This window comes from Galeopterus variegatus, unplaced genomic scaffold (assembly GCF_000696425.1).
Source record: "Galeopterus variegatus unplaced genomic scaffold, G_variegatus-3.0.2 Scaffold2529, whole genome shotgun sequence".
Classification (NCBI taxonomy): Eukaryota; Metazoa; Chordata; class Mammalia; order Dermoptera; family Cynocephalidae; genus Galeopterus; species Galeopterus variegatus.
In genome coordinates, this window is record NW_007728640.1 from 211,250 (window position 1) to 232,773 (window position 21,524).

Below are 21,524 nucleotides of genomic sequence, written 5' to 3' on the forward strand. Positions count from 1 at the left end.
TTTGTGACTGGTAAGGGGATCATAACCTTTGGCTTGGTGTCGCCCGCACCATGCTCAGCCAGTGAGCGCACCGGCCATCCCTATATAGGATCCGAACCCGCAGCGGGAGCACCGCTGAACTCCCAGCGCCGCACTCTCCCGAGTGAGCCACGGGGTCGGCCCAGAGAACTTAGCTCTTTGTTTTGTTTTGTTTTTTTTGTGACTGGTAAGGGGATCATAACCTTTGGCTTGGTGTCGCCCGCACCATGCTCAGCCAGTGAGCGCACCGGCCATCCCTATATAGGATCCGAACCCGCAGCGGGAGCACCGCTGAACTCCCAGCGCCGCACTCTCCCGAGTGAGCCACGGGGTCGGCCCAGAGAACTTAGCTCTTTGTACCAACAAGGCAAGAAAGGTGGGAGTATAGCTGAATATAACTAGGGGGGAAAATGTTAACTGGGTATATAGAGAAAGGTGCTCCATAAAGACGCATAGAACCATTAAATAAATGAATGCTTTACCTTGAGTTGTTCTTTGAAAGCAAAGTATTTCCCGGAGCAATTAAGTTCATAGCTGAGCTGGCACTTCTGCTCCTCCAGGGTTTCGCTATCAATATCACTGCCCAGTTTTGCCAGCTGTTTTCCAAATATTCTGTGGTACTCATCCAGAATGGCTCTAGAAATGGTCTTGATCTGCAGGTGGTAGTCGCTCACCGCCTGGGAAGATACAAAATGTCTGGTGAAGAGGCCGAGGCCGTCTATTAGAAGTATAAAACTGGATTGGGTTTTATGCTCAATAATACTTCAGATATAAACTGCCCTTTTCTTCTCAGCTCAGAGACCACCAGCCAAAGATTAAACATTGTATGCTAGTCACTGTTTGCCACTGATCACAAACAGAACCAGGAATGAGAATATGTGAAGTTCAACCATGTTTTCACCCCTTCTGGAAGACATATTGAAGAGTCCATGCCATTTTCAAGTGTGTGCGCTCAACATCTTATCAATTATAGTTTCACCTTGGCTTTGGCACTTGCCTTCTGAGCTCCTCCAGTCCGACGGGTAAGAGGAGGCCTTGGAGGAATCATTTCCTTGACCCTGTATCAGAAAAACAAAAACAAAAATAATAAAAAAAATCTTTATTATCTGTGGATTATGTCCTCTTACAGCCCACCTCCACAGAGTCTGAGTGGGGGAGATCTGAGATCTGCTCCCCCATTACACTTGAGCACTGTGCCATTCTGTCATGAAAAAGCCTAGATGTGAACTCCCAACACAGTATATTATTAGTCCTCTTGGCGAGCTTAACATCAGCACAGCCGTGTTTAGCAACTTTCCACCCTCCGCCCCTTCACCTTTCCCTTTTCCTCTCTAGGAACTGGTCAGCGAAATTCCTCTCCTGGGAAGGGGTAAACATGACGTTCTCATCAAAGGACCACCTTGTGGGCTGTGGGAGCAGGCTTCGGGCTGGGCCGGGAGGAACGCTTTGTACTGATATAGTGGCGGCACTAATCAGAAGCCTATGCCCTAAGCGACCAGATGTTAGTGGACCACAAGGGCTGTGTCACCTTGCATACCACTGATTTTGAAATTGCCCGTTAGTCTGCCAGAACCCTCAAAGGCTTATAAACCTCCTGCTTTCCTTTGTTTGGGGGAACTGATCTGACTCAGTCTCCCATCTACACTGGTAGAATAAAGCTTCTTGGCTGAAATAGTGCCTGGCTCAAGTCTCTCTCTCTCTCTCCCTTTTCTCCATCTTGTCAAAACTAACATATATGACTTTGGAACAGATAGGAAGGAAGTCAGGAAGCAGCTACTCAGAGAGTATCTAAGTTGTACGTTTGGCTAATTTGAGCCCTGGCTTTACCCTTACACATTTTTTAAAACTGTTCGTGTGCACAAGTGACTGCTCGACGAGGTGGTTGGAAAGAAATGGGTGTCATGATTTTAGGGGCCCTCGGTAGAGTCTCTGAAAGCACAAAGGTTTTGAAATCTGGGTGGAATAGGCAAGTGAAAACTTTTCTTTCCTCTCCATCAAGGATTGTACTCTTGGTCATAATTTATAGGACTGCATTAAATTACAATAATGCTATCAGACTTTAAGATGAGGAAGAAAACACATTTTGTTATTGTCAAATTTCTTATGCCAAAACTTCTACCTTCCATTTTCAGGAAACATTTCGAGAACCAAGAAGAAATTAAGATATAGCTGTTCTCTCCCTTACAGTTTCAGATTCCTGATAAAGTATATTTTACTGCCTTGAAGTCCACAATCAAATTTACAAATTCAATCTTTCTTTAATAGGTGCTATGTAATTATATACCTCTGTTCATAATTATTAATTTAAATTTTATCTATTTTAATAAGTAATATATCCATATGATTCAAATTTAAAAGGTATGAAACGGGCCGGCCCGGTGGCGCACTGGATGAGTGCGCCGCTTGGGAAGCGCGGCGGCGCTCCCGCCCGAGGGTTCGGATCCCACATACGGACCGGTTCCCGCTCACTGGCTGAGCGAGGCGCGGGGGCAGCGCCGAGGGTTGCAGTCCCGTTGCCGGTCCCCAGTCCGGTACGGGGGCAACACTGAGGGTTGCGATCCATTGCCGGACACGGAAAAAGACAAAAGACAAAAAAAATAAAAAATAAAAAAAATAAAAGGTATGAAACAATATACAGCAAAATAGCTCCTTCCAACCTTGTTGCCCAGCTTCCTAATTTCCTCTCCAGAGACAATGTTATTTATTCATTCATTCATTCAAAATATATAATACACAAAAATTCTTGCCCTCATGGAGCTTACATTCTAGTAGAGAAAGAAAATCAATAACCAAGCTAAATAATGAAAATAAATATACTAGTAATATGTGCCATGGAGAAAAATAATGCAGGAAGGCAGAATATGTTGGGGCTTGGAGGTGGTGGAGTGGGGGACCAGGTGAGGCCAGGGAAGGCCTCACTGAGATGATAATATTTGAGTAAAGATCTGAGGGAAGTGAGGAAGCAACTCATGTAGATAAGGACACTGCAGGCCAGGGAACGGCAAGTGTTGCAAGGATGTACCTGGCAAGCGTGAGGGATAGCAGGGATGCCATTATAGCTAGACTGAAAAAATGAGAACAAAGAACGTGCAGAATATATATTCCCTTGTATGCCATTGCAAGGACTTTGACTTTCACTGAGTGTAACGGGAAATCACTGATAGTTTCTGAGCAGAGGAGTTACATGAGGTGACTTCCATTTTAATACAATAATTTTAGAATGCTATATCAAGAATGAACTGCCCAAATGTCAATTAGCTGATGAATGGAAAAACAAAAGGTGGTATATCCATCCAATAAAATATTATTCAGCAATAAAGAAATGAAGTACTAATATAGTCTATAATTTGGAAGAACCTTGACAACATTATGCTAAATGAAAGAAGCCAGTCACACAGACCACATATTATATGATTCCACTTATACGAAATGTCCAGAGTCAGCAAATCTCTAGAGACACGAAGTAGATGAGTGGTTGCCTAGGGCTGGAAGGTGTGAGTAGGGTGGTTAGCAGGATGGATGAGAGGAAATGGAGAGTGACTGCTAATGTACATGGGGTTTCAATTCTGGGAGTAATGACAATGTTATAAAGTTGATCATGGTGACGGCTGCACATCTTTGTGAATATACTAAAAGCCACTGTACAGTTAAAATGGATGAAGTATATGGTATGTGATTATATCTCGATAAACCTGTTATAAAGTAAAATAAAAAAGAAGACATTGAAGGGTGAAATGGCAGATGCAGGGAGACCAGGTGAGAGTGAAAGGGGGGAGGCTCCCCGGAAAGTCTCCTACTTTAATGAAATGAACAAAGGGAGAGAAAGGAGCCTTAGCCAAACTAGGCCTAAGCTAAAGAAGAAGGTAAAGAGAAAAACATGCCCATCCTAGGGCAACCAGCTTGGAATTCCAAGAATTTAAGATTTGCTTAGTAGTTAAGATAATAGCAGGTAACTCAGGAGAACGCAGATGTAAATACTATACATTTTGAGATTAGATATTAACTTATGATCACAAGAGGTTTGGTTCTTCAGGAAGAATTCAAGATAACATCACTGATGCTCTAGATGAGTTTGTTTTTGCAGAAACTGATTGTTTTGAAGGAAGGACCCCCTAACTACCCACTAACTGCAAGTGCACGGCTGAACACAGACTCCAGACTGAGGGGCATCGAGGAACTGAATCATCAAGGTGCCAAAAATAATTATGCTAACTTCATGCTGAGCCAATCAGAATCCTCCACAATACTGAGATCCTTGCTTTTGATTTTTACTGTATAAAAAATCCTTGCTTGTAAGCCACCGGGGAGTTCGGATTTTGATAACACGAACTGCCCATTCTCCTTGGCTGGCGCCACTCAATAAAAAGCTTAATTTTTCTGCTGCAAATCCTGGTGTGCAGAGTTTGGCTTTAGCTGCACGTTGGGCAAGCAGACCCTTCAGTTTCAGTAACAAGAGATTATGAAGACTCTGTCTAGGAAGTTTGTGAGAATTAGATACACAAAGCTAGAGTTTAGGAGAGAGGTCCAGGCTTGAAATATAAATTTGGTAGCCTTTAGTATGTAGATGGTACTTAGAAACATGAGACTGGATAGAAACCAAGGAAGTGAGTAGATGGAAAAGAAGTTCAAGGATGGAGTTCTGGGGGACTCCATCATTTAGAAGCTGCAGAGAAAAAGAAGGGCAGGGAGGGAGGAATAAAACCAAGAGTATAGTGTCCTCAAAGCCAGGTAATGAAGGTGCCTCAAGGAGGACTGAGTAAACCCTGATGACTGGTCAAAATGACCCTGAGAGCGGACCATTGGATTTAACAATGTGGTGGTCATTGATGACTTTAAAAAGAACATTTATCTGAAGATAAATTACTGAAAGTGAATTACCAGATCAAAGGGTTAAAAGATCCATGAATTTGTATTTAAATAGCTATTACCAAATTGCCCTCCATTAGAATTATACTAATTGACACTCCTACCAGTTTGTATGAGAGGGCCTGTTTCCAAATATCCTCAACAACACAATGAATTTTCAAGCCTTTTTGATTAATTAAAAAAGTTATTTCAGGATCATTTGAATTTGCATTTCTTTTATTATGAAAATAATTGCATTCCTTTTCATACGTCAAAGACTGCTTTCAATACATATATTACATATATATAGTTTCTTGTACAGTAATTCAGCCGTTTGGTACACATATGCCTCAGCCAGCAACAAGAGGCAAATAATCTTTTATGAGTATTAGGTACAATTTTCTATCATTGTCATTCTAATTAGCTTTTGCTCTGAAATATTGTCACTTGAGCTAGATTATAATTATAATTAAAATCTGCCTTCCATCTCTCTGTAGCCAAAGAAAAACTTATTGCTAATAACCATTTCTCACAAAAAAAGTACAGGAATATTTAAACATTGATATAAGCATAATTTTAAAAGTACTATATATATATATAAGCTAAATGGATAAAAAGTCATAAAAATTGCTTCTGTATTTGCTGAAAACTTGCGTTAAGGATGCTATTATTCTGTCACTCAGTATTACCTATGTAAGAGCCCAAATGAGAAATCTGTTTTAGAATTTAATGCCAGGAAAAAATGTGGTCTCTTTTGCAACTAGTGTGCTTTCTCCTTTATAATTATAATTGAATAACTCATAAAGCTTCCCTTTTTGTTGGACAGCTCAGATTTGATGCTATTCATGATATCTCTATATTTACACAACCTTCCTTTTTGTTTCCATGGCTTTGAGTTTTTAACTATTTCTAGATTATCACCCTTGTTTTATATATGCCATTTATGGTAAATATTCTCAATTTATTTTTGGAAAGGGGGGGCTAAATGCAAAGTTTTAAAAATTTTAAGAACTCTTTGCTATAAAAGATGAATGTGCTACTACAAGCAGGTAATTCTCAAAAGGAAACTTCCAAATGACTAAGAAATATGTAAAAAAAATTTTATTTCACTAAAAAATTTATAATGTGGATTAAAATTGAGAAATTTTCTTTTCCCAAAAATAATCAAAAATAAAAATTATTGTGTTGGTGAATGTGTGAAAAAACAGTAGCCCCATACATCACTTACGGAACTGTAAACTTTCTGGAAGGAAATTTGGAGATATTTACCAAAAGTCTTAAAAATATGAATAGCAAATAGTCTTCAAGGTGGAAGCCACCCTTTCCTTTCACCCTTCTTTGAGCACAGTGCTCCTCACAGCAAGAGGTCAAGTCTGTATGTCAGCAGAATGGCAGCGCAGGTAACTCCAAGCTCCCATCCTTCCACAGAAACATTAAAAAAACAACCAGTAACTGTCAGACTCAACTGTGTCAGAATGCTGGAAATCAGTAAAAAATTTACATCAACAAGAAAATACTAAATCAAGAAAAAGGCAATTTAAAAACAGGAGGAAAGAAAAAGCGGCTGGACGCCATAACCACCGAGCTGATGGCCCGCCAGCCACTCAAGTGTGGGTGCGTTGTCACAGGGAGAGTCACCAGTGGAGACCAAAGAAAAGAAGAGGATGTCTCTCTTCACAAAGCCCTTTCCAGAGAGACAGAAGAAGCATCTACTCTACAATAACAGTGGGGGACCTGAGCATCCCTCTCTCAGCACTGGACAGATCATCTAGGCAACAAATCAACAGAGTAGCCATTACTCTTTCAGAAGGAGAGAAGAAATCTAGGGTTATCAGAGTTGGGAAGAGGGAAGAACAGGGAGATGGGGAGAGATTGGACAAGGGGCATAAAGAATAAGTGTGATTTGTAATAATATATATGCTAATAATATTGATTTTGATCAACATACATCAACACTGAACCCCCAAAATATGTATAATCAATTATGATTCAATTAAAAAAAAACAGTAGGAAAGATTTGTGGCATTTTTACTTGCCCTTGCCCCACTGCATCCTCAGCTTAGCAACAGTCTTAAAGATAGCAACCTGCTAAGTGTGGCACACAAGGTCCCTGATTCCGGAGGAAGCAGAACAGACCTTATTCTCAAATTGCTATCTTTGTTCTAGTCTGTCTGGGAACACCTGAATGACTGATGCAAGACACTCATCTCTGTTTCTCCTAATTCAGCGTGGGAAAGCACTGAAATCTACTCAGATGGAAAAGCGTTGCTCAAAACATTGTTAGTTTATCAGAAACCCAGAGCTGCTTGGGGCAAAAGATTATGGTTGAGACATACAATAGACTACCTAAGCCTAGGAGGAAAAGCTGGACAGTTTCTTTGGGAAGTTAGAGCACTCAAAATTATTGTGTATACTGAGAAGTTTGGAAAGTCATATGCATGACCAGGGTAAGATACATGCTCAGAATAGACCAGGGAAGACCCTAACCTTTCACCACTGACTAACCTATAGGCTCAGTATAAGCAGGAAGTGAAAGCTGAGGCAAAAATATAAACAGCCTGGTTAAGTGTTAAAGAAATGTCTCCACACAGAGCCATCTGCAAAGACTGGCAAAAAGGGGCTGGCCCGGTGGCGCACTGCTACAGTGCGCCGCTTGGGAGCGCGGCGGCGTTCCCACCGAGGGTTCGGATCCCACATACAGACTGGCCGCTCACTGGCTGAGTGAGGTGCGTGCGCAACACCGAGGGTTGCGATCCCGTTGCCGGTCCTGGTCCGGTACGGGCGCGACACTGAGGGTTGCGATCCATTGCCGGTCACGAAAAAAGACAAAAAGGAAAAAAAAAAAGACTGGCAAAAAGGTTTATTGCTTTGTTTTTGCTTGTATAAGGATTCTGGCATTCAAGAAAATTTCAGCCAAAACACAGGCTAAACACAAACTATACCTTCAATAATCAAGAAGAGAAGCCCAAGGGAAGGGGAAAATTTGATTTCCAAACTTACGACATTATAGTATCCAAATGTCCAATTTTTAACAAAAATATTATAAATAATACAAAGAAACAGGAAAGCATAATTCTTTCACAGGAAAAAATAGACAGAAACACTCCCTGAAGAAGCCCAGACATAGAACTGACTACACAAAGATATTAAATCAACTGTCTTAAATATGTGCAAAAAGCAAAGGGAAACCATGAACAAAGAACTAAAAGAAACCAGGAAAGCGATGTATGAACAAAATGAGATAGAAGTTATAAAAAAGGAACTAAATAAAAAGTCTGGAGCTGAAAAGTTCAACAGAAATTAAAAATTCATTAAAGAGCTCAATCGCAGATTTGATCAGGCAGAAGAAAGAATCAGTAAACTTGAAGACAGGACAGTTGAAATAATTCAGCCTGAGGAACAGAAAGAAAAAGAATGAAGAGAAGTGAACAGAGCCTAAGGCCAGCGGGAGGCCGTCAAGCTGACCGACATCTACATTATGGGACTTTCAGGACAAGAAGTTTCCAGGGAGCAAAAGGGGCAGAAAGAATTTTAGAGAAATAATGGCCCCAAACTTCCCAAATTTGATGAAAAATATAAATCTGCACATCCAAAAAGTTTAACAAACTCCAAGCAGGTTGAAATCAAAGAGATCCACACTAAGACTCACCATACTCAAATTGTCAAAAGCACAGACAAAGAGAAAATATCAAAGGCAGCAAGAGAGGAGGGACTCATCACATGCAAAAGGCCCTCAGCAAGATTAACATTTGATTTCTCATCAGAAGTCATGAAGGCCAGAAGACACTGGGGTAGCATATTGAAGGTCTGAAAGAAGAAAACGGCCAACCACGGGTTCTATACCAAGCAAACTGTCCTTCAAGAATGAAGGAGACAGGGAGGGACGTCATCAGATGGCAGGACAGATGATCTCCAGTGTTGCTCCTCCCCCAAAGTAACCAATTTACAACTATTAAAAAGCAAAGACTACCAACCTGGGACTGCTAGAGCTGGGGGAAGAGGAGAGACCTCCAGAGTTTGTGAAGGTGAGAGTGGCCATGGGGAGAGGGTAGAAGGGACAGTGCCAATTGTTTTCTGCCCTGGTCACTTCTGAGCCACCCTGGTAGGGGTCAAGGAGTGGCTGCTGCATACAGATCAAAACTGAAAAAAAGCTGTGGTGGTACCTTCCACATAAACCTGCTTGGAGTCTGCAGAGGACAGGAAGGCTTTGGAGTGCACCATACCAGCCCACAGGCCATAAGGACCACTGCCAGGATTCCCCTGGCCCCACAGAGGAGCAAACAACTGCAGCTGACTGGAGAAAGGAACCACCCAAAGACCAGTGAAGTTATCACAAGGGACGTGAACACGGCCAGACCCACAGGAAGCAGTTGGAGTGCAAGGGAAAGGCTGGCCCACTGGGGGAACATTAGGAGCAGCAAGGCAGCTGGTCTTAGTGGAAATCAGCCAGGGTGATAGAAATGCATGGGATGCAATCTTCAGGAAAGACTCAGTTCAGGGCCAGAATTTCCACACAGTCCAGACCCAGAAGTGATTAAAAATATTCACAAAAAGCCTTCCCCAGATAATTAGCAGCAAAGCCATGATTTAGCTCAAGCATAGAGCTCAAGGTCGGGTCCCCAAAGAAAGTTCCTCCAACTCAGGAACTAACCACAGAACAGTACATTAGTTCCTGTGCAGAGTCTACGTGGTGGTGGCTATAATTCCACCAGAGAATGGGGAAAAAACCACAGACCAGAAACAAAGCTCCAATAACCACCTATAAAACCTAGAAGAGGGAGCAGTCTCTTCAAATGCCCAGGCATCAATGTAAAGACACAAAAATTGAGAAAGAACAGAGAAATATGTCATCACCAAAGGAAACAAACAAAACACGAGCAATGGATGCAGAGAAACAGTGGATCTATGAAATGTCAGAGAATTCACTATAACCCTCTTAAGGATGTTCAGGGAGTTACAAGAAAGTACAGATAGAAAATTAAATGATATCTGGAAAAAAATCCAAGAGCAGAATGAGAAACTTGACAAAGGAATAGAATCAATTAAGAAAATCCAAATAAAAATTCGAGAAATGACGTATATATTATCTGAATTGAAAAACTTGATAGAAAGCTCCAACAGCAGACTTAATACACAGAGGAAAGAATAAGTAAGCTCGAAGATAAAACAGACAACATTATCCAATCACAGGAGCAAAAAGAAAAAAAAGAATGAGAAAAAATGAAATAGAAATACAGCAAACATGGAATGCCCTCAAGCAAAATTACCTCCACAGAATTGGCACCCCTGAAGGAGAAGAAAAGGAAGAGACTTAGAAAGTATATTCAAGGAAATAATGACTGAAAATTTCCCAAGTACGGAGAAGGATGTCAACATCTAGACACAGGAAGCTCAGAGGTGGCCAATCAAATTCAGTCCAAAGAGAAACACCCCAAGACACATCATGATCAAATCACTGAAAACCAAAGACAAAGAGGATACTGAAAGCAGCAAGAGAAAAACATGTGATATTCAAGGAGCCCCAATACATCTTTCAGCAGATTTATCAGTAGAAACCCTACAGGCCAGAAGAGAATAGGATGATATATTCAGGGTACTGAAGGGAAAAGACTGTCAGCCGAGAATTCTCTCTCCAGCAAAACTAACTTTCAAATACATGGGAAAAGTAAAGCCTTTCCCAGACAAACAAAAGCATTCATCAACACTAGACCTGCTCTACAGAAAATGCTAAAGGGAGCTCTTTAATCTGAAAGAAAACAATGCTAACGAGGAGCAAGAAACATCTGATGGTACATAACCCATCAGTAAAGCAAATACACAGACAACCTCAGAATACACCAATGTTGTAAGGGAGGTGAATAAAGCACTAACATCCTTGGTATAAAGACTAAAGGATAAAACCAGTAAGACAATAATACATACAACACCATATAAAAGACAGGAAATATTAAAAGATGTAACTTGAAATAACAAAATGTCAAAAAGTTGGGGGGGGATGATGCCAAAGCACAGGGTTGGCTTTCTTTTTTTCCTTTTTCTTAGATATCAAAGTTTAATTGCTATTAGTCTAAAATAATTTTTATAACTATAACATGTCTTTTTGTAAGCCTCAAGGTAACCATAACACAAAAACTTATGAGACATACTAAAAATAAATAAAAAGAAATGAAAATATAAAGCTAGAGAAAACCACTCAATCACAAAGGAAGAAGGTAAGAAAAGATCTAAAAAACAAGCAGGAAAAAAAGTAGCAAAATAGCAGTAACAAGTCCCTATATAATAATAATAATCCAAAATATAAACAGATTAAATGCCACAATTAAAAGACACAGAGTGGCTCAATGGATTATAAAACAAGGACCAACAATATGCTGCCTGCAAGAAACACATTATAACCAATAAAGACACACACCAGCTGAAAGTGAAAGGATGGAAAAAGATATTCCATGCAAATGGAAACCAAAAAAGAACAAGAGCAGCTATACTTATATCAGATAAAATTGACTTCGAGCCAAGGCAAGTAAAAAAAGGTAAGGAAGGTCAATATATAATGATAAAGCGATCAATTCAATGAGAGGATATAACAATTACAAATATATACATACCCAACTCCAGAGAACTCAGTTAAATAAAGCAATTACTATTAGAACTAATGGAGAGACAGACTCAAACATAATAATAGTTGGGGACTTTATAGCCACTTTCCGCAAAGGACAGATCATCCAGACAAAAAGTTAACCAGGAAACATTAGAATTAATCTCTACTATAGGCTTACTTGATCTAACTGACATTTATTTTATTTTATTTTATTTTTTGTCCTTTTTTTGAGACGGGCCGCACCGTGCTCAGCCAGTGAGCACTGTCAACGCACCGGTCATCCCTATATAGGATCCGAACCCGTGGCAGGAGCACCGCTGCGCTCCCAGTGCTGCACTCTCCCGAGTGTGCCACGGGCTCGGCCCTAACTGACATTTATAGAACATTTCATCCGACAGCTGCAGAATACACATTCTTCTCAGCAGCACATAAAATATTCTCTAGAATAGACCATACATTAGGACACAGAACAGGTCTCAACAAATTTTTAAAAATTGAAATCATATCAACTACCTTGTCCACTATGATGGAATAAAACTAGAAATCAATGACAAAAGGGACACCAGAAACCATGCGAATATATGGAAAATAAACAATATGCTCCTAAGCAATGAATGAGTCAAAGAAGAAATCAAAAAGGAAATGTAAAAATTCCTGGAGACAAATGAAAATAAAAACAGAAAATATCAGTACCTATGGAATACAGCAAAAGCAGGCCCAAGGGGGAAGTTTATAGCAATAAACGCCTATATCAAAAACAAAGAAAGACTTAAAATAAATAATGTAACATTACACCTCAAGGAGCTGGAAAAACAAAAACAAAACAAACCCAAAATTAGTAGGAGAGAAATAACAAAGATCAGAGCAGAAATAAATGAATTAGAGAGGAAAAAGACACAAAAGATTGATGAAATAGAGTTTTCAAAAAGATAAACAAAATCAATAAAACTTTAGCTAGACTAACAAAGAAGAAAGAGAGAAGGCTCAATAAATAAAATCAGAAATGAAAAAGGAGACATTACAACTAATACCACAGAAAAACAAAGGATCACAAGACTTCTATGAACAACTACATGCAAACTGGAAAACCTAGAAGAAATGGATAAATTCCTGGACACATGCAAATTACTAAGGTTGAATCATGAAGAACTAGAAAACCTAAACAGACCAATAACAAGTAATCAGATTGAAGCAGTAAGAAAAAGTCTTCCAACAAAGAAAACCCCAGGAACAGATGTCTTCACTGCCGAATTCTACCAAATACTTAAAGAGGAACTAATACCAATTCTTCTCAAACTCTTCAAAAAAATTGAAGAGGAGGGAATACTTCTAAACTCATTCTACAAGGCCAGTGTTAACCTCAAAATAAAAAGACACAACAAAGAAAGAAAACTACAGACCAATATCCCTAATGAACACAGATGCAAAGCACTTCAATAAAATACTAGCACAGGGAATCTAAAAGCATATTAAAAAGATTATACACCATGATCAAGTGGGATTCATCCCAGGAATGCAAGGATGGTTCAATGTACACAAATCTACAAATGTGATATATCATATCAACAGAATGGAGGAAAAAATATGTAATTATTTCAATAGATACAGAAAAGGCATTTGATAAAATCCAATACCACTTCATGATAAAAACACTCAACAAATTAGGTATACAAGGAATGTACCTCAACACAATAAAGGCCATATATAACAAATCCACAGCCAATGTCATACTAAATGGACAAAAACTGAAGGATTTTCCATGAAAATCTGAAACAAAACAAGGATGCCCACTTTCCCTACTCTTATTCAGCAAAGTACTAAAAGTTCTAGCCAGGCCAGTAAGGCAAGAGAAAACGATAAAGGACATTCAAATCAGAAAGGAGGAAGTCAAACTATCCCTATTTTCAGTTGACATGATCCTATACATCAAAAACCCTAAAGGCACCACCAAAAACTTGCTAGAACTAATAAATGAATTCAATATAGTGGCAGAACCAAAATTGACACATAAAAATAAGTAGCCTTCTTGTACGCCAATGATGCCATAGCTGAAGAAGAAATCAAGAGAGTGATCCCATTCACAATAGCTACAAAAAAAATTAAATACCTAAGAGTAAATTTGACCAAGGAGGTGAAAGACCTCTACAATGAAACCTATAAAACGTTGGTGGAAAACAATTGAAAAGCACACAAATAAATGGAAAGATATCCCATGTTCATGGTTCGGAAGAATTAACATCATCAAAATATTTGTATTACCCAAAGCAATCTACTCATTCAATGCAATCTCTATCAAAACACCAATGGCATTTTTCACAGAAATAGAAAAAATGGTCTTAAAATTTGTATCGAACCACAAAAGACCACGTATAGCTAAAGCAATCTTGAACAAAAAGAACAAAGTTGGAGGCATCATATTTCCTGACTTCAAAATATACTATAAAACAAAATTTTACTGCCATACAAAAAGACAAATCGACCAATGGAATGGAATAGAGAGTCCATAAATAAACCCACATATTTGCAGCTAACTGATTTTCAACAAAGGTGCCAAAATATACAATGGAGAAAGGACAGCCTCTTCAACAAATGTTGTTGGGGAAACTGGATATCCACATGCAGAAGATTGAAACTAGACCCTTATCTCTCACCATACAAAAAAAAAATCAACTCAAAATGGATTAAAGACCTAAATTTGAGACCTAAAACTATAAAACTACTAGAAGAAAACATATAGGAAATGCTACATGAAATGGGAGTGGGCAGCACTTTTTTGAGTGAGACTACAAAGGCACAGGCAAGTAAAGCAAAAACACACAGATGGGACTACATCGAACTGAAAAGCTTCTGCACAGCAAGGAACACTATCAACAAAGTGAAGAAACAACCTATAGAATGGGAGAAAGTGTTTGCAAACTACACAACAGACAAGGGGCTAATACCCAGAATGTATGAGGGACTTAAACAACTCAACAGCAAAAAAACAAATAGCCTAATTAAAAAATGGGCAAAGGACCTCAACAGACATTTCTCAAAAGAAGACACACCAATGGCAGATAGGCACATGAAAAATTGTTCAACATCAATAATCATCGGGGAAGTGCAAATTAAACCACAATAAGATATCATCTCACTCAGTTAGAATGGCTATTATCAACAGGACAAAAAACAAATCTTGGTGAGGATATGGAGAAAAAGGAACTCTCCTACATTGCTGGTGGGAGTGTTAATTGGACAGCCACTGTGGAAAACAGTAAGGAGGTTCCTCAGAAAACCAAAAGTAGATCTACATTACCACCCAGCTATCCTACGACTGGGTATATACCCAAAGGAAATGAAATTGGTATATCAAAAAGACACCTGCACTCCCATGTTCATCACAGCACTATTCACAATAGCCAAGAGATGGAATCAACCTAAATGTCCATCAGCAGATGAATAGATAAAAAATATGTGGTATATATACACATAGAACACTACCCAGCTATTAAAAAAAAAGATATCCTATCATTTTCAGCAACATGGATAGAACAGAAGCCATCATGTTAAGTGAAGTAATTCAGGCACAGAGACAAATACCTCATGATATCACTCTTATATGGAATCTAAAAAAAAAATTTATTCTACTCTCTATTTCTCATAGAAGTAGAGAGTAGAATAAATGGTTATCAGAGGTGGCGGGGAAGGGAGGGGACGGACGGGGAGGAGGGAAAGTGGTAGACTAATGGGTACAAAACTATGCTCTAAGTGAATCCCTGTGCAGTATATGCATGTATTGAAATAACATACTCTACCCCACAAATATGTACAAATAAAAGTTAAAATATTTTGAATTTTAAAAATATGAAAGATACATTAAGACAATCCCAGATAAATGAAAACTAAGAGAGTTTGTTACTAAGACCTATCCTACAAGAAAGGCTAAAGAGAGTCCTTCAGGCTGCAATGAAAGAGCACTAGTCAATAACTCAAAGCCAAACAAATAAATAAAGAACACTAATAAAGCACTTTTTATAAATCTATGTTAATGGTCAAACAATGTAGAAAGATGTATCTGTGATGCCAGCACTGTAAGTGGGGAAGGATGGAGGTGTGCAGGAGCAGTGTGTGGTACTGAAACTAAGCTGGCATTAGTCGGACTAGATTGTTATAACTTTGAGATGTTAACTGAAGAACAAAGAACATATAAGACGCGCAGACAACAAATAGATAAATGGCAGAAATAAATCCTTCTTTCTCAGTAATTACCTTATATGTAAATGAATTATACTTTCCAATTAAGAGGCAGAGATTGGGAGATTGGATTTTTAAAAACCACACAGGATCAATCTATCTGCTGTCTACAAGACACTTCCTTTAGTCATAAGAACAAGAAGAGGACAGAAGTAGATAGACAAAATCAGATATTCTATGCAAATTGTGACCAGAACAGCTGGGGTGGCTATACTGTCAGACAAAATAGAATTACATCAAAATAAGTTACAAGAGACAAGGAAAGCCATTGTGTATTGATAAAAGCTTCAATACAGCAACTAAATGTAAGTTATAACCATATACAACAGAGGCACAAAATACATAAAGCAAAAATTGACAGAATTGGCAGGAGAAACTGACAGTTCTACAATAATAGAGACTTCAATACCCTCCATTCAGTAGCAGATAGAACAACCAGACAGGAGACTAATAAAAAAAAAAGGACTTGACCAACACTATAAACCAATTAGACCTAACAAACATGTATATAACACTCCACCCAGCAACAGGAGAATACATATTCTTCTCAAGTGCACATGGAACATTCTGTAGGACAGACCATATGTCAGGCCACAAAACAAATTTCAATAAATTTAAAAAGACTGAAATCATACAAAGTATCTTTTGTGGTCACAATGGAATGAAGCTGGAAATCAATAACCAAAGGAAGTCCAGAAAATTTACAAATATGTGGAAATTAGGCAACATGCTCAAACAACCAATGGGTCAGTGAAGAAATCACAAGGGAAATTAAAAAAAAAAAAAGTATAAGCCAAATGAAAACAAAAACACAATATATCAAAACTTATGGGATATAGTGAAAGCAGTGCTCAAAGGGAAATTTATAGCTAAACACATATATTAAAAATGAAGTGAGCTCTCAAATTATTAACCTAACTGTACACCTTAAGGAACAAGAAAAAGAAGCAAAAACTATGCCCAAAACTAGCATAAGGAAGGAAATAATAAAGATTAGAGTGGAGACAAATAAAATAGAGAGTAGAGAAATAGAGAAAAATCAATGAAATCAAAAAGTTGGTTCTTCAAAAAGATCAACAAAACTGACAAACCTTCAGCAAGATTGACTAAGAAAAAAAAGAAAGAAGACTCAAGATTACTAAATCAGAAATGAAAGTGGGAACATTACTGCTGATTTTATAGGGATAAAAAGGATTATAAAAGAATACTGTGCACAACTGTGTGCCAACAAACTGAACAACCTCGATGAAATGCCCAACTTCCTTCTAACACACAGGCAATGCACTATGGTACAGTGTGGAGTGCTTTAAAAAATTACATTTATGTATATGTGACGTGTGTGTGTGGTGGGGGGGTGCGTGTAATACAGGGGCTTTAAAATACTCCAGAAAAATAACACCAAAGCGTCAGAAGTGGTTAGCATTAGGTGAAATCTGTGTTTTATTATATAGTTTCTTGGTCATCTCGATTTTCTAAAAATGTTTGTTTTGAGCATACAATGCTTTTGTAATATGGAAACAATAATAAAAGAAACTTCATCTGCGAAAAAAAAAAAAAAAACCCAGGAAACTGCTGCTTAGTCCAGGGGAAATTACATCTGTAGGGAAAAACTGAATTCCTCTTATTTATATCTAAATTGTCTGTGCTATAAAGTATGAGAACCATTGCTACACACCTCCTGGCTAGCTCCTCCGGCATTCGCCTCGGGACTAAGGCCTTGTCCAGCTGTATCTCCAACACGATGTATGTCCTTGCTTCTAAATATTGCTGTAAATACATTTTTCTCATTTATTATTTCCAGAAAAAATATATATGAAAAAAATTAGTACCATAAGATAATGTTCACAATATAATACGTGAGAAAATTGCATATATAAATGTAGTTTTATTTACTGTGATCACAACTGTTAAAATATTTTTTACATAGAAAAATAATTGGAAAGAAATACAGCAACAGTGGTTATCGCTTGGAGGAAAGGGTTTCAATTTCATTACTGAAAACTTTTCCTCAGCTGAAGCCCTATTTAATTTGTTCATAATACTTTCCCTGGAACAGTTTTAAGTGAATGCCACTCTTCCTTCCAGCAACCCTCCTTCATGGGCCCTGCAGAAATATTCTCCTCAGAACCTTCTTACATTCCCACTCACAGTCCCCTCAACCCCAGCTACCAACTCTGACTGCTGGACACTTCCACACAGATTTTTGCCAGCATCCTAAATACATCACCTCCAGAACTGAACGTATCATTTTCCCCATACCGCCTCTTTTTACTTTTCTCTTAATGGCATTGGCATCTATCCAGAAAAGGAGGCTTGAAACTTGAGTTATCTTTAACCTTTCTTCATTAATTCCCCCCAAAGCTTCTCAATTCCAAACACCTGCCTCTGCAGGTGTCTGACTTTCTTTACTGCAACCCCTGCCCTAAATCAAACTATCAGCACTCATCTGGGCTACAAGAAGAACCTGCAGCCCTACCCCATCTTCAATCTCTCTTTTTCACACCCGTGCAAGAATTTTGACCTGAAAGACTTACGATGTCTTATTTTTATGTGGCTTAAAAACCTTTGATGTGAGCAAACTTTTTAGCAAGGCTTTCAAGTCTTTCCATAACCTGACTCAACCTCTGCCTTCCTTCTTACCTCTTTCTAGAACCTCTCCTTTCTTTTTATTCCTCTATACCATACACTGAGTTAATTGACGTACCCTCAGTTCTGCTCTTACAAATTCTCTCTTGCCCTGAGTCAAGCTGGTCCCTGGCCCTGAAACGCCTCTCTCTCCAACTTCATCTGACAACGAGATCGCATCATCTTTCATTACTTAGTTCAGATGCCACCTCTTCTATGAAGCCTTCCCTGAGACTGCCCCATCCTAATGCATATTAATCTTTGTCTCCTCTGAGCCCACACAGAGCCTTTATTTTTACCTCTATTACAGTGCTCATCAAAATTATTCGCATTGTTACTTATGTACCTGTCTGTTTCTCCTACCAGACAGCCGAGTGTCCTGAGGGCAGATGAATAAACGCTGCAGACAATGCATCTTTGCATCCCTCACAGTGCTTAACACAGAAGAATTAATAAAAGACATAAAATTTTAACGCTGGAAAGAAGCTCAAAGTTAATCTGGTACCAACTCATTTTACAGAGTCTCAACAAGACAAAAAAATGTGCACAAGGTCATGAACTAGTCAGGGTCAAATATGGGACGGTAACTCAGATATCCTGCCCTGAGCATTTTCCAAAATAGCGCCTTGCTCAGTAAAGGTCTGATGAATTTTAACTTTATTTTCTCAAACTTTATGCATAGTTACCTGTCCTTCTGGATTGAGGCTTAGAGGGGGTTCACCTTCCAAAGGAGTATCTGAGCTCTGGGATTTTATACTAGGTGCTTGCTGAAAGAAAAAGAGCACATCTCAAAAACTGAATTCTTACATGGTCTTCACAATGGCAGGAACAGTGATCATTACATTGCATCGAAATGCAAACTATATTGACACAATTCACCAAATGAGAAACCAGTGCAAGCCTCTGGAATATAATAAAACAGGCAAAACCATCACCTTCTCAACAACCTACCATATCTCCAGGCCTAATCCTTCCATCTATATCTTTTTCTTTGACTGTTTTATCTTCTTTCAGATTCTTAGAAACAACTGGTTTGGATAGTGAAGAGTTAATTCCTCCTGTTTTATTATTCTGAATTAAATGATGGCCAGTATCCCGGAACAGGCTAAATAAACACTTGGTCTGAAAAGAAACAAACAAAAAAAATGCAATAAATTACAGGCAAATGAGGCAAACTTGAAAGAAACCCACATTATTTTTTAATATCATTTAGTCTTCCAGATAATTTCAATGTTTAGAATCAGAGGGAGAGAAGAGACCTGAAAAACTTCACTTCATTTCCCTATTTCTAGAACAGGTGAAACCACCACAGGAAATAAGCTGCCTACTCTGTTACTCATAAATTCTTAAGAGGAGACCTTACAGACTGGCTGGATTCTGGTGTCCTATAACTCTTGTCATCAGAAAGTTTTTAATCTTTAACACATAATTTCAAATTAACTTTAATTGTGAGAATTCATTTCTATACAAGAAACAGTACCTGTTTAATTACTACTGGCCTATCAATTAAAATCGGAAGAATAAGACAAATTTACAGTTCAAAGTAAAACCTTTGTATGGAAAAATTCAAACTATATATAAATCACTAGAAAGAAATCGTACAATTTTTTAATTAAAAGAAATAGATAATTCTGAAAATAATTTATGCTGAATGAAAAAAGCCAGACACCCCTCCTCCTCAAAAAAAAAGAGGGGAGGAGTGGACGGAGGTGGGAGACAGGGGTAGGAGAGGGCATGGGGAAGCCCGGGGGGGATGGGTATGTTCAGTACCTTGATTTGATATCACAATATATATATGTATTGCTTTAAAACTGTACCCTGTAAATATATACATCTTATCATTTGTCAATTATACCTCAATAAAGCCATTAAAAAGGTAACTCAACAAAATTAAAAATTGTAAATGCTAAAAATCGCTCACAACCCTACCACTTCTACCATAATTAATGTATTTCATAGATTCAAAGATGCAAAATTGTTTCACATTTTAACATCTCTGGGATATGTACAATGAAACTATTTCACGTAAGTGGTAGTCTTTTGCATCTATCTTCTTTCACTTAGCATAGTGTTTTTAAGGTTCATCCATGTTGCTTGAATCAGTGGTTCATTCCTTTTCTAAAAACCAACTTGAGGCATAATTCACATCCCATGCAATTCACCCATTTAAAGTGTGCAATTCAATGATTCAAAGATATTACACTATTAGTAGTTCATTCCTTTCATTGCTAAATAGTATTCCCTTATGTAAATATACCACATTTTTTTTATCCATTCACCAGTTGCAGCCATTCAGATTGTTGTGAGTTTTTGGCTGTTGTAAATAATGCTGCTATAAACATCCACATACTTATCTATATGTGAATGCAGGTTTTCATTTCTCTTGAGTGGGTTCCTAGGAATGATTTGCTGGATTGTATGGTAAGTTTATATTTATCATAAATTTTCTATATAGTTGCCCTATCAAGTATTGAGAGTAGAATATTGAAATTTCTAAATATTATTGTCAAATTGTCTATTTCTCCTTTCAATTCTGTTGGTTGTTGCTTGAAGTATTATGAGATTATTGCACTGTTAGGTGTGTGTATATTTATAACTGTTCTATCTTCCTGATGAATTGCCCATTTAATCTTTATGATAAGCCACTCCATCTTTAGTGATATTTCTTATCTTAATTCTATTTTGTATGGTATCACTCAGCTCTGTTATGTTTTCTGTTTTCATAGTATTGCTTTTCTCTTTTTACTTTACCTTGTGGTTTTTTGTTTTTTTTTTTTGTCTTTTGTCTTTTTCCATGTCCGGCAACGGATCGCAACCCTCAGTGTTGCCCCCATACCGGACCGGGGACCGGCAATGAGATTGCAACCCTCGGCGCTGCCCCCACGCCTCGCTCAGCCAGTGAGCGGGAACCGGTCTGTATGTGGGATCCGAACCCTCGGGCGGGAGCGCCGCCACGCTTCCCAAGCGGCGCACTATCCAGTGCGCCACCGGGCCGGCCCTACCTTGTGGTTTTGAATCTAAGATGTGTCTATTTTAGACAGCTATAGATAAATCTTGATTTTTTAAAAACCAATCTCATAATCTCCATCCTTCGCAGGTGTGTTTAGACCACTCACATATAATGTTATTGTTAAAAAACTTAGATTTGTTTGCCATTTTTCTATTTATTTTCCATATGTCTTCTTTCTTTTTTGTTCCTCTATTC

General features: G+C 38.4%; 1 protein-coding gene across 1 annotated transcript in view; it reads right to left on the reverse strand.

The window, feature by feature from the left end:
- The window catches only part of TTC18 (tetratricopeptide repeat domain 18), a 101,099-nt gene that overhangs the window by 35,549 nt on the left and 44,026 nt on the right, over window positions 1-21,524 (reverse strand). The window contains exons 11-15 of the mRNA XM_008582173.1: window positions 19,271-19,441; window positions 19,006-19,086; window positions 17,370-17,461; window positions 1,016-1,076; window positions 501-695 (exon numbers count right to left, since the gene is read on the reverse strand). Coding sequence (XP_008580395.1) covers window positions 501-695; window positions 1,016-1,076; window positions 17,370-17,461; window positions 19,006-19,086; window positions 19,271-19,441 — 600 coding nt within the window. The remainder of the gene's footprint in view (window positions 1-500; window positions 696-1,015; window positions 1,077-17,369; window positions 17,462-19,005; window positions 19,087-19,270; window positions 19,442-21,524) is intronic.